At 43.5% G+C, this 12,251-nt stretch overlaps 2 protein-coding genes across 3 annotated transcripts in view; one reads left to right on the top strand and one right to left on the bottom strand.

Moving 5' to 3' along the window:
• Positions 1 to 2,264, top strand: part of Iars2 (isoleucyl-tRNA synthetase 2, mitochondrial) — a 38,484-nt gene extending 36,220 nt beyond the window's left edge. The window contains exons 22-23 of the mRNA XM_005348833.3: positions 600 to 744; positions 1,738 to 2,264. Coding sequence (XP_005348890.1) covers positions 600 to 744; positions 1,738 to 1,880 — 288 coding nt within the window. The 3' untranslated portion in view covers positions 1,881 to 2,264. The remainder of the gene's footprint in view (positions 1 to 599; positions 745 to 1,737) is intronic.
• Positions 2,265 to 4,183: 1,919 nt separating this feature from the next.
• Positions 4,184 to 12,251, bottom strand: part of Rab3gap2 (RAB3 GTPase activating non-catalytic protein subunit 2) — an 81,217-nt gene continuing 73,149 nt past the window's right edge. For both annotated transcript variants that reach the window (XM_005348830.3, XM_005348832.3), the window contains exons 29-35: positions 9,725 to 9,760; positions 8,424 to 8,498; positions 7,732 to 7,950; positions 6,863 to 6,952; positions 5,987 to 6,205; positions 5,077 to 5,235; positions 4,184 to 4,917 (exon numbers count right to left, since the gene is read on the bottom strand). In XM_005348830.3, coding sequence (XP_005348887.1) covers positions 4,768 to 4,917; positions 5,077 to 5,235; positions 5,987 to 6,205; positions 6,863 to 6,952; positions 7,732 to 7,950; positions 8,424 to 8,498; positions 9,725 to 9,760 — 948 coding nt within the window. In that variant the 3' untranslated portion in view covers positions 4,184 to 4,767. The remainder of the gene's footprint in view (positions 4,918 to 5,076; positions 5,236 to 5,986; positions 6,206 to 6,862; positions 6,953 to 7,731; positions 7,951 to 8,423; positions 8,499 to 9,724; positions 9,761 to 12,251) is intronic.

Genomic DNA, 12,251 nt, shown 5'->3' with positions numbered 1-12,251 from the left:
TTCCTACCCCTGCATACACACACGCTCATCATCCTGACAGCTACCCCACCTCCCCACTCCTGCATACACACATGCTCATCATCCTGACAGCTACCTCACCTCCCCACCCCTGCATACACACATGCTCATCATCCTGACAGCTACCCACCTTCCTACCCCTGCATACATGCATGCTCATGTGCCAAATTATCTGAGTCTCGTGTTTTCATTTTTAAAGGAATATTTAAATTAATTCACAAACTCATCTTGAAGATCAAAATTACAAAGGAAAAAAATATTGAAAGTGCTTATCAGCAGGCCTTGTCACTGTGGAAAGGCTGTAGTACTCAGATTGCCGCCATGTGCTGCACTGAAAGCAGGTCCTTATTGTTTACATTATCTTAGTCCCTCCTATTAGAGGAACGAGGCTCTTAAAAAGATAGCAGAATTTTGGGTAACTTAATCTCTTACTCATTGCAAACTAAATCTAATAAACAGTATATAGATCTGGATTTGAGGGGAGCCATAGTTTTCAAAGTGAAGCAAAAGTGTATCCTCCAGTAAAACACTAAAGCTGATGGTGAGATGTGAATTGAACAGTGGTTTCACATGCATTCCAGATGCTCCAAGCTGAGGAGACCTCAAGCACGTCTCAGCTGAATGAACTAATGATGGCCTCCCAGACAACACTGCTGGCTCAGGAGCCGCGGGAGAGAGCTGCGGATGGGATTGAGCTCACAGGGACATTCCTCATCAATCTAGAGGGTGAGAGCAGTGAGCAAGGACTGAAGCTGTCCGTGGCGCTGGCTTACTGTAATGACAGTCTGAGCCAGCTCTCGGGGCTCCAGGAATTGAAGTCAAGCCCCTAGTGATAGTTCCTCCTCACCCACTGAGTCACCATGAGTCTTTTTCCTTCTTGTGTTGTCCTCTGATTTATAGTGCCTAAAACTGTCCAGATCCACTACCCTTCCTATGTAGATTCTAAAATTTCCTTTTATGAATATCCAGAATTAAAACACTCTAGCCACTCTTACAGAGGGTTTGGTAAGATTTACTGGAGTGTCTATCACAGGACTCTGTGCACTGTCTACAGAGCTCTTCACCTCGACTCCTCCTCATTGACTGGAATGGTGCATGGAGAAAGCGGTTTCTTCTGCGTACCTGAAGTTCTAGTGGCATTGCCAGTCTCTATAACATGGCATTTTAACAGCTTTAGTTCCAGTACTGAGGAGGCCTCACTCTGTGAGGGCAAGGCTACATATATATAAAAAAAAAAAGGCGGGGCTGGAGAGATGGCTCAGCGGTTAAGAGCATTGCCTGCTCTTCCAAAGGTCCTGAGTTCAATTCCCAGCAACCACATGATGGCACTCAGCCATCTGTAATGAGGTCTGTTGCCCTCTTCTGGCCTTCAGGCATGCATGCAGAAAGAATATTGTGTACATAATAAATAAATAAATATTTAAAAAATAAAAAATAAAAAAAAAGGCACGAAAGAAAATCGGAATCAGCTGTGTATCTAGGTCAAGAACAGGGCCAGCTCTAAGCAATGCAGGACTCTGAGTTGGATGAGAAGCATTTGGTCTGTCATCTGTTCTTCAATCCTGTGTTAGTGATAATTAATGTTATGGGGCAAAACCTGGGCCATGCTAGAAAGGAGGGAGGAAGAAAGCCTTGGGAAGGAGCGCTCGCTGGACCGCGGAGGAATGACAGTGCAAGCCGAATGTGTGCTTAATGAGATGCTCTGTGTATCTTTTCAAGGTGGTGACATTCGTGAGGAGTCTTCGTATAAAGTCATTGTCGTACCAACTGCCAAAGAAAAGTGTCCTCGATGTTGGAAGCACACCGCCGAGACTGCAGATACTCTCTGTCCTCGGTGTGCAGAGGTCATTGGTGCAAAATAACATTCTGATGTTAACAGCTCCCTGAGCAAGAACCCTCCTCAGTGCTGATTAGAACCCTAGAAAGAAATCCAAGGTTTAGGTAAGGACTGGAAGAGTAAATGGTAAAAGAGAAAGATAGGGGTAAAAGAGTATTTCCTGTAATTAAAAGATTTATATATATGCACATACAAACATACATGGAAATACATATATGAAGACATACATGTATACAGAGCAGACAGACACACACTCACACTCATGATGGACTTCTTCAGAGTCAGGCACTGAATATGGTTACTTTCAGTGTGGCCAAAGAGAAATGTTTTATATTTTATTGAAACTTTTTTGACTCAGTATTTAAATTCTATAATGTCTGAAAATAAAGGCATTCTGAGAAACTCCCAACTGGCGGTGGTGTAGAAGTTACGGATTATGAAGAGCGTGTAACTTTGCAGGGGAGTGGAAGAGTCGTGTGCCCACATAAGGTGAAGGGGTCAGTTCATTCTGCACATTAGCAAACATCAAGTTTCTAAGGCAGCAGGATTTTGGAACATACTGAGAAGATCATCATCAAACTTATTCAAGAGGGGGAAAGTCTTTGTCTTACATTTATGAATGTCGAGGAAAGAACATAAAAGCTGAACATTTATTTCACTAATATACATAAGTTCACAATAATGAATAGACACAGAAAATAATGGTATGTACAGAATTTACTTACAATACATTGACAGTAGACAAATTATAGAGCATTTTGTGAGCAATCCAATACTGGATTGATCGTTCAAGGATGGCTAATCTAAGCACAATCTAGCTGCCTCGTAAACCCATCCCTGTGAGGTGAGAGGGCTTTCACTATTGCTGTAGTGCACTGTAAGAATACTTGTTTCTTCATGAAATGGACCATAGTAACTTCTAAGTGAATGCTGTAATCAATGTAAGCTTATGGTTACTAAGTCTTAGTTAGCTATGATTTTAAATCATAAGTAATCATTTTAAAAAGCTATTTAAATGCAACAGGCTTCACACTACAGATGACCTCTTTGTGTCTCTTGGCTAAAGTGGGAAGCATGGGAAGCCTGGTGCTATGTAACATACTGCTGTATCTACATCATCCCGGCCCCTCCACGTCCTATGTAACGTACTGCTGTATCTACATCATCCCGGCCCCTCCACATCTACATCTAAGCACAGCCTGGGTAGAGAAGTTAGGATTGTCTGAACACTTTCCTTAGCAGGATAAAAAAGTGTGTAACTGTAAGGGAGAGAAGGGGTATCTAGGGAAACACTACTGGTTAAGGGCATATGCCATGCCCTTGTTGCAGGGACACCAGCCCCGTTAGAACCTAATTCCTTTATTTGTGGCACTTTGTTGTTAGAGAATGGATACATAAATGTTAATTTTTCTTTATCAGATTTATTTTAAAAGCCCTTAGTAAAGTAGAATATTTTACTGCCTTTATTAAACTCAGGATTTAGTTTTTAAATTCTATGTGTATTACATTTTTTGGTGACAAATCTAACTTAGAGACTTAATTTGTGTTCTAATTCTCTTATGTGATCTACCAGAGTATATTTAGCCAATTTTATCCTCAAAAAATAGAAGCTATCTCCCGCCCAAAACAAGTAATGGGATTAGAGTAAAAGGACCATTAGCAGTGTCCACTCCAGAGTACTCAGGGCCTGGGGAGAACGGGCCTCCTAGGACTCTGGAAAGGGCGGTATCATCTCAGTCAAGCTGTGCTCACAGAGATCGCAGCATGCAGCTCCTCACAGCCACCTGGGCAACACCGAAACATTTCTCTTAGTGAAATCCAACAGCGTTAGTTTTAGCCAGCCACGATCTTAGATCTGACTTTTTAATGGAAAAGAATTCACATTTGTGTATGTTCAGGTTCAGATTTTTACTGGGTGTCCCTGAAGGACATTCTCAACCTTCACAATGGTGGAGTTGCCTTCTTCCCTCCATTGGAATGATTACTGTGACAGCTGTGACCATGGCAGTCACCACAGTTGCACTGTATGGCTACATTCCAGAGATAGTCTCACCGCAGTAAGTACTTGCTGGTCTGCAGAGCCAAGCACTGGCCAGCCCGGGGTAGGTGCGTTTGACTCACATCTGTTTAGCGCTTGGCCTGCTCTAGGCACTACAGGCTACAGAACTGGCTGCAGTTTGTCCTCTCCGCCCAGTTGTGAGGTAGGTTTGCTAAGGCTGTCACAGCACGAAGCATGTTCTCTGTCCTTCTCCTAGGACAGGCAACACGAACACGTCCCAGAAACGGACATTTTGAACACTTGGAAGAAAAATAAAGTTGGACTTTAAATATTTTAGAATCTTTGCTTTGTTCTTTTGTTTTTACATAGTCTTACAAGATAATACATTTTTACAACTACCTGATGTGGATACAATTTTGGAACTTGACAAAATAAAGAGTAAATCTTGATTTACATTATAGTTGATTTTGATGCATTGTTCACATCTCTGATTCCCAATTCTGGCAAGTACAGCAGGACATCTCTGCATGTTCTAAAGGGCTGTGGCTGAGTCTCTGGCATGCTGATGGAAGCTGCATGGACACTTCATCCCACAGGAGACATCTGGATATGAACTGGAATACTACAGTAAGAATGAAATCTGCAAATTATAATCAGTCACAATACAAAGTTTAACAATAAAGCTACTTATTTGAATGAAAAAATAACAGTAAAGCATCTGTATTCATTATAGCCCAGTTAATGTATTTTATCTTCAGTCTCAACTGAAGAAAGGGAATTTAGCCAGGATTGCACTTTTTAAAAGTAATATATTTATTTATTATACAAAAAAAAAAAATTCCAAAAAGTTCCAGATCTTGCTGTGTAAAGTGACATGCAGTGATTGGTGTGGTCGCAGGACTTTGGACTACTGTCATAAAGTAGCCATGGCTTCCACAGCTTCGATGAGGTGTAAGGCAAGGCTGTACTGCCCGTGCTTCTCTGGCAGGAGCTCCATTACTTTGTGCACTAGTTTAGCTGTTGTGGCGATTGGCACATCAGTGTTCTGAAGATCCTGGGTGTTCTGCGAACGGAACACAAAACTCCTTTAGTTTCATGCTCTCAAATAATTGTGACTGCCTTAAGCTTTCTTATGAAAGTTCTCCCACTAAATGCATTGCTTGCTGTGAGTTCACTGAAGGAAGGTCACCCATGAGGCCTTCTGCTTCTGCCCTGCACTCACCATTGCCTTCAGCCAGGTGCAGAGTGTGGGTGGGAGTCTGGCCAGCAGCTCCATGCCTTCTTTTGTCTGGGTGTGGAAAAGTGCATGTGCCAGCCTCTGCCCTGTCAACACGAGCAGCTGAGATGCCAGAACTTCTTTGTCATGAACTTGCAGAATGGCCTGAGGATGATCAGGAGAGAAATAATCCCTGGAGGCTGTGAGTGGAGAGCTGTTTCAGCTCTCAGAATGACCATGTGCAATCTTTGCTCTTCAGCTATTTTTTGTTTGTTACCTAAGTTTTCAGTTCAGTATGACAATATCTTATCTTCAAGTGAAAGGGATCATCCTAGCCTCACCCTCGTCACTCTTGCTGGCGAGTGGATGCCTACCACCACCCTTACTCACTGCTGACAAGGCCTGGCAGACACACTGGCTTTTTAGCCTTGGACCTTGCCAAGCTGGTTCCCATCTCAGGACCTTTGCACTCTGCTCTTCCATCTGAGGCACTGTTCCCTCAGCTCTTTGAGTGGCTAGTTGCCTCCTCCCCTTGAGAGGTCAGTTCAGCTATCACTTTCTTCCATCCACTGAGGCTCCTATTAGCCATGGCTCTGCTCACTTTTTGTCGCTTGGTACAGAATTGTCCAGGCTTTTCTGCTCCTCCAGTTCCACAAGCAGCCTTACTCTTATATGAACCTGGCACCAGGCACAAGTCTGGCTACAGCTTTCTATTCTTTTGTTGTTTACTCTGAGACTGGGTCTCGTTCAGCCCAAGCTGGCCTACGTAGATAGGATGACCTTAATATTGTTATCCTGCCTCCACATTCCAAATGCATGCACCACTATATCCAACTCTTAACATTCGTTTACTGCTTCCTTCAGCTGTCTGTTTCATAGCCCGAGCCCCAGGAATGACATCACAGGTCACTCTTACCTCCTCTCCTAAGAGGTCAGCTCCATAGTTGTACAGCTCTCCCACATAATGCCTTCGAATGACATCTTCGCTCACTTGAAGGTGATGAGCTAAGTCCACAGCCAGAACTGGCCAGTTGTGGTCTTTCCAATGAGTGGTTGCTGCCTCTTCGGAGGGCTCTTTGTCCTTGGTGACAGAATGCTGGGCCTGGACAGCTGCACTGACAACTTTCAGTAAGAACTTGAAGATAGGAAGCACAGCACTGCCTTGTCAGTACTTTTCATTTACAGCAACCCAGTGCCTGCTGTATAACCCGGTCGCCGGAGTGCAAGCCCAAGAGTTCATGTGACGTGGAAGAAGTGGCTGCACAGAGCTGCTGTCCTCCCCGTACTCAGTGCTATGGAGTACGGCAGCCCACCCCCTCCCCCCGCCCATACACAACTTCGTGTCAACCAGAGATACTCCATTAAAATTAATTTTTTAAAAAATTTATTTGATTTTTTGAGACAGGGTTTCTCTGTATGTCCTTGGCTCTCCTGGAGCTCATTCTATAGACTAGACTGGCCTCAAACTCAGAGATCTGCCTGCCTCTGCCTCCCAAGTGCTAGGATTAAAAGTGTGCACCACCACCACATGGCCTTTTAATTTTTAAAGTTTGTGTGTGTGTGTTTATGTGCACACCACAGCAACAATGTGGAGGCGTCAACTCTCTCTGCCACGAGGGTCCTGGAGGTCCAACTAAGGTCACTAAGTGCCTTTGCCTGCTGGGCCATCCCACTGACTCTAAAGTTGCTTTGATAGCAGTAAAGGAACATATATTAAGGAAACTAGCTGTTTTTATAAGAGACAGCTCTGTTATCCCCTCTAAGTAAGAGCTGAATCCAGTATTTGACTTACCTGTTGTCTTACAGAAATGAAATTTGGATCCATTTCTCCACTAGGTAATAACTGAATTGAAGTTAAGTCTTTGAAAAATGCATTCTTCCCCTAAAAAGAGAAAGATCAAAAAACAAGAACAAAAAGCACCTGGTGATTACGGACTAGTAGGGAACATTAGGGAGAGATGTGAGAAAGCACTTTAGCACGAGTAATTCATAGTTGATCTTCATGGTGTTCTCCTCATCTAACTTGGTACCTAGCGCTAGCACCTGAGCTGCAGCAGCCTTTAAGGCCACTCCACTCATCTAGAACTCCTTCCCTGGACTGTGGCCTGCTGACCGCCAGCAAACATGATTAGACAGGTGGCAGCCAGTCATATTCCAGACTGGGCTCCAAACAACTGTTGCTTCTGCCTTGGTGTGCCGTTCACTCCCCGAGAGGTCCCAGTGGTCAAGTGAGTCATCCCACAGACACAGCTACATCATACTCCCCAGTCTAGTTGACCCTTTAGCTGAGACCTCCACGAAGCAACCTCAGTAGTATGTACTAGTGCACAAAGGGTGGCATTAATTACTCAAGCCAAGGAACTCAAGGGAAAGCAAACTGAAGTCACGACAACAAGGAGTGAGGGCCTCCAGATGAGTTCTAGGGCACTGAACAGGAGCACACTCATCAGATGTATGAGTGAGTCTGGATGTATCTAGGGAGAATATGCAGAATGAGAAGGATGTCATGAGTAAATCAGAAGAATGGAACTAGGTAGGTGATAAGGAGCTGGGACTCAGTGGATCATATTCCACAAACCACTAAAGAACTGAAGATATACCATTCAGTAAGAACCCCATGTACCTGTTAGCCAACAACTCTGAAACCCTCTGGGGACTCACCTTGCTATCAAAAAGAGCAAGAGGCTTCACACTCTTGAGAGAAAAGCGCATGGCTGTATACAGGATGGAGCACAGGATGGAATGATGCTCCACCAGTGGGTAGTGGATAGGCTTCTGCTCGAGCGCCAGCTCCACTATAGAGATGGGGCCCTCCACGGAGAGCCAGGCATCCTCAGTGTCCAGGACTGGCATCTGCATTTCATCCCTGCTAATGTCAGCCTGTGGAAGTTGAGAACAGAAGACTGTGTCAGGAGTTGGAGAACAGGAACTACAAATGGCAGTATCCCAAAGTGCAAACTCAGCTTGTGTCCCTATTTCTAACAGAAACCACAGAAATACAATTCAGAGAGAGGGGGAGAGAAAGAATATCACTTTTGAGGCTAAAGTCAAAATATACACTAATAATGTTGTACAACAAAATGGTAAATAAGCCTATCATGTCATTTAAGCTCAATGATTTTCAGATTATTTAATATCTAAAGAGACACTCGAATGAGGGTGCGGGGGGAGCACATGCTGTGTGTGTGTGTGCGTGTGCGCGCGCGTGTGTGTATGTGTGTGTGTGCACGCGTGTGTATGTGTGTGTATAGTCTCACTTCAAGGCCCTGGATGCCCTTCAATCTCACAGTCCTTCTATCCCAGCCTCCCAAGAGGGGATTCCAGGCATGCCCCACCGTGCACACGCCTTTTACCTCCAGTGAAGTCTGAAGAAGATCCAGGCAGGATCCGAGGAAGGATGTCACTGCTGTGTCACTCATCCCCACATCCTGTTCTCAAAAAGGAACATTATGACCCCCATCAAAACTTGTGTACTATCAGAGAAACAAGAGACTCCAGCATGTCCACTTGCCTGCTTTTCTACACTGAATACAATCTGAAGTCACTAGATATTGAAGTTCCTGCCAGAGGATTTGGTAGCATCGATCAGTTTGATATTAGCCTTTAATGTGATACTAGTGACATTAGTGTTATTACTTTCAATCTTAATGTCTGGGGTGAGGGTGTGCCTCAGTGGTTGGGCATATACTTAGCATATGTAAGACTCTGGATTCAATCTGTAGCACCACCAGAGGGCAGGGGGAGAGACTGTGCACAGTAACTACAGATCCTTCAATTTGCTAAAGCATTTGCTAGCCAACTAACCATGGGATATGGTAAGATACACAAACGTGGTCCAACATGTTCTGAGTTCTGAAGAAACAACCTGGGCTGCTGGTTTCATGGCATCTTGAAGGCACTGAACTGAATTACCTGAATAAAACTAGAATTTCCTATTTGACAACTAAATACCAAATTCACATTTCTGGCAAGAAATAGTTCCCACTGACCCCTCCTACAGGCCTGTGTGAGGAGTTACTGCATTTGTGGACAATCTTTTTAAAGCCAACAATCACTCGGTTCTTCACACCTTCAGAGTACATAACTCAGAGTGTGTGTGTGTGCGTACTTGCACACATACATTCTTAACTCCAGCCACACTGCCACTCTGGGAGTAAGATTCCCGAGTTCAATTTGTGTGTCTCACATTTCTGGAGATATGTAAGAAGAATACGTCACAGTTTGTGTGTCTCACATTTCTAGAGATATGTAAGAAGAACACGTCACAGTTTGGAGGGAAACTACTGATCAGCAGTCGCAGTGTGCGTGATCAGAATCTCAACTGAGGTCAGTGGTTATTCAGTCTAGGTATAATCTGCCTGCAGGTGAGGTCAGATGTCTCTACTATGAGATGCTAGTGCAGAGTAGACCCAGGCAGAGATGGCAATTTGCTGCTTCCAGTCCAGAGTCCAAACCAAACGAACCTTATGACTTACACATGCTAGCTGCCAATCAAGACAGGGAAACTGAGGGACCACAGATCACAACTATTTCCTTAATGCAGTACTCTCTGTTTTTTGTTATCTCCACAGAGGTCAATCTCAACAGTGGAAATCAAAGTTCACTCATACAGTAAGATATGCAGAGTGCAGGTTTAACAGGGAGACTTACTCACCCTTCGGCATAATCTATCCTTTGGAGACTTCCCAACCTGAAACAGACAAAGTATAATAGTTAACAATTTAAACTAAAAGGCATTGGAACAGTACAGAAAATAAAAAGCAATCAGCAACCAGAATTACAGCTATCAATATACATGCCAGTAATTAACTATTGGCAGGCTACCAACAATTGTGGTAGATATATACATATACAAAAAATATCACACAGAGCTCACAAATAATTATTTCAAAAGCAAATTCTTGGGCTGGAGAGATGGCTCAGCAATTAAAAGCACTTGCCACTTTTACAGAGGACCTAGGTTCAATTCCCTGCACCCACATGGTGGCTCACAACCATCTGTAAACCCAGTTCTAAGGGCTTCAACACGCATGTACGTGGTACAAATACATGCATGTAGGCAAAACAATCACACACAAAGTAAAATAAATCAAATAAAAAATTTCCTCCTCCCCTAGTTAAATGTATATTTTTAAACCAATAAGTAAAATTTCTTGCCGGGCAAGGGAGAGTGGTACACAGGTGAAATCCTGGCCCTTGAGAACTTGAATTTGAGAGTTCAAGGCTAGCTGGTGAGGTACTGTCATAAAAAAAAAAAGGCAGAGGCTGAAAGACGACAAGACAGAGAAGAGGGGAAGGAAGGCGGGGGAGACAGAAGCCTGGTAAAAATCCAGCTCTCTGCTCATACAGCGAAGTAACTGTGTTATCTGAATCTTCCTAGTAAACAACACCTGAGAGCCTTGTTGGCCGGTAAAGCGAGTGCTGAACAGCAGTGGACAGCCATGCTCATTGCTGCTCTAGTCAAAACAGCCAGGAAATGCAAACAACTTAAGTGCCCTACAACCAATTAATAGACAAGGAAAGATTAGTACATACACAATATGGATACTATTCAGTTGTAAAGAAAAATGAAATCACGAACTTTGCAAGTAAATGGATGCAACTAGAAGAGAAACTGAGTGAGGTAACCCAGACTCAAAGAGACAAATGTTGTGTTCTCTCATCTGAACTCCAAATCTTGAGTAGCTGCAGAAATCAGGAAAATAAAAATGGACCATGGAGGTTGGTGGGAAGCCAAGGGATAATAGAGAGGCCAGATGGGAAAAACAGGGTGGTTCCAATTTGGGAGCAAGGAAGAGAGATAAATAGAGAAGAAAGAGGGGAGAGCGAAACAACAGTTAATATGTCTGAAAAAGTCATAAGGAACCATACTACTAACTGTCTACCTAAAAATACCTGTAATACACATAAATATGTGTATATGCATGTATGATATAGATGTGTATATATAATATATAATATATAGCACATTGTGTATGTGTGTATATGCATATATATGTGTGTATGTGTGGAGAGAGATTGAGAATTAAGATCCCATCTGGGCTGACAAAGTTCCCTCCCTCCCCAAGAGCAATACACTATCTAATGAAAACAGCAGTCATGAGAAGCCCTCTTTTGAGTTGTTGGTCAGGGTTGTCCAGGAGACTCCCAAGACACTCTAAGAAGGTAAATCCCTATTGCCGATACCACACACTTCAGAAACGGCACAAAGGTTCCTAAGCTGGAACTGACCTGAATGAACAAAAGGCACCATACAAGCTTCCAAAGGAGGGAAACAACTAATAAGCCTACCTAGCTGTGATGCCTATGAACCACAGGAACAACAGGTAAGGCACCATAGCCCCGAGGGTGCATGAGTGGCCCACGTATCTGGCAGTAACCCACAGCTCTCTACTTGGACTGAAGGTCCACTTAACAAATCATTTTGGTACTGGAAACCTAGCCAACTACCTGGAGATGGTAAAGTCATGGATCTCACAGGAGACCCTACAACGGATACTTTACTAACCCAGCATAATCTCTAAGTACATTCTAAATGTTTATCCTTGTACCCATAGACAAGCTAGTTCTTTCCATTTGAGGACACTTCTCTGTGCAACAGACAGAGCTCACTACAGAAAACTACATCCAGTCAAATGCAGAGCTCAGTCGCCCGAGGCTCAGAGACCACTGCAGAAGAGAGAGCTGTAAGATTTAAGAGACGGGAAAGGGGAGTTTGCTGCGAGTGTTTCTCCTAGAACATCAGAAAAGCTACGCCCATGAAGTCTCACCAGCACTGCTGTCTAAACATGAGCTGAACAAGGACGTCACAACAGACGCTAACGTGGAAGAGGAAGAGCTCATGCGGCCTCAACACGGACAAAGAGCTATGGGCAACTAAGAAATAATGAGAGTGGGAGAAGTGGCTTCCCCAGAAAAGAGCACACCAATTGGTTATCCAATACCTAATAGTCAGCTCTGAAAACATAGACACACAACAATGACATTATATGGTCTGAGCAGGTTAGACTTGTATGTTTATATGTGTATATATGTAACAATGATCAAAGAAAAAGTGATCATGAATTTGAAAGACATCGAGGATGTGTGTGCATGGGAGGAGCTGGAAGGAAAAAAGAAAGGGGGTTAATGATGTAATTTTCTAATAATCTCAAATATATACATGTACACACACACACACA

This window comes from Microtus ochrogaster, chromosome 6 (assembly GCF_000317375.1).
Source record: "Microtus ochrogaster isolate Prairie Vole_2 chromosome 6, MicOch1.0, whole genome shotgun sequence".
Lineage (NCBI taxonomy): Eukaryota > Metazoa > Chordata > Mammalia > Rodentia > Cricetidae > Microtus > Microtus ochrogaster.
The sequence above is the reverse complement of the archived record's forward strand: the minus strand, read 5'-3'. Positions and strand labels throughout refer to the sequence as shown.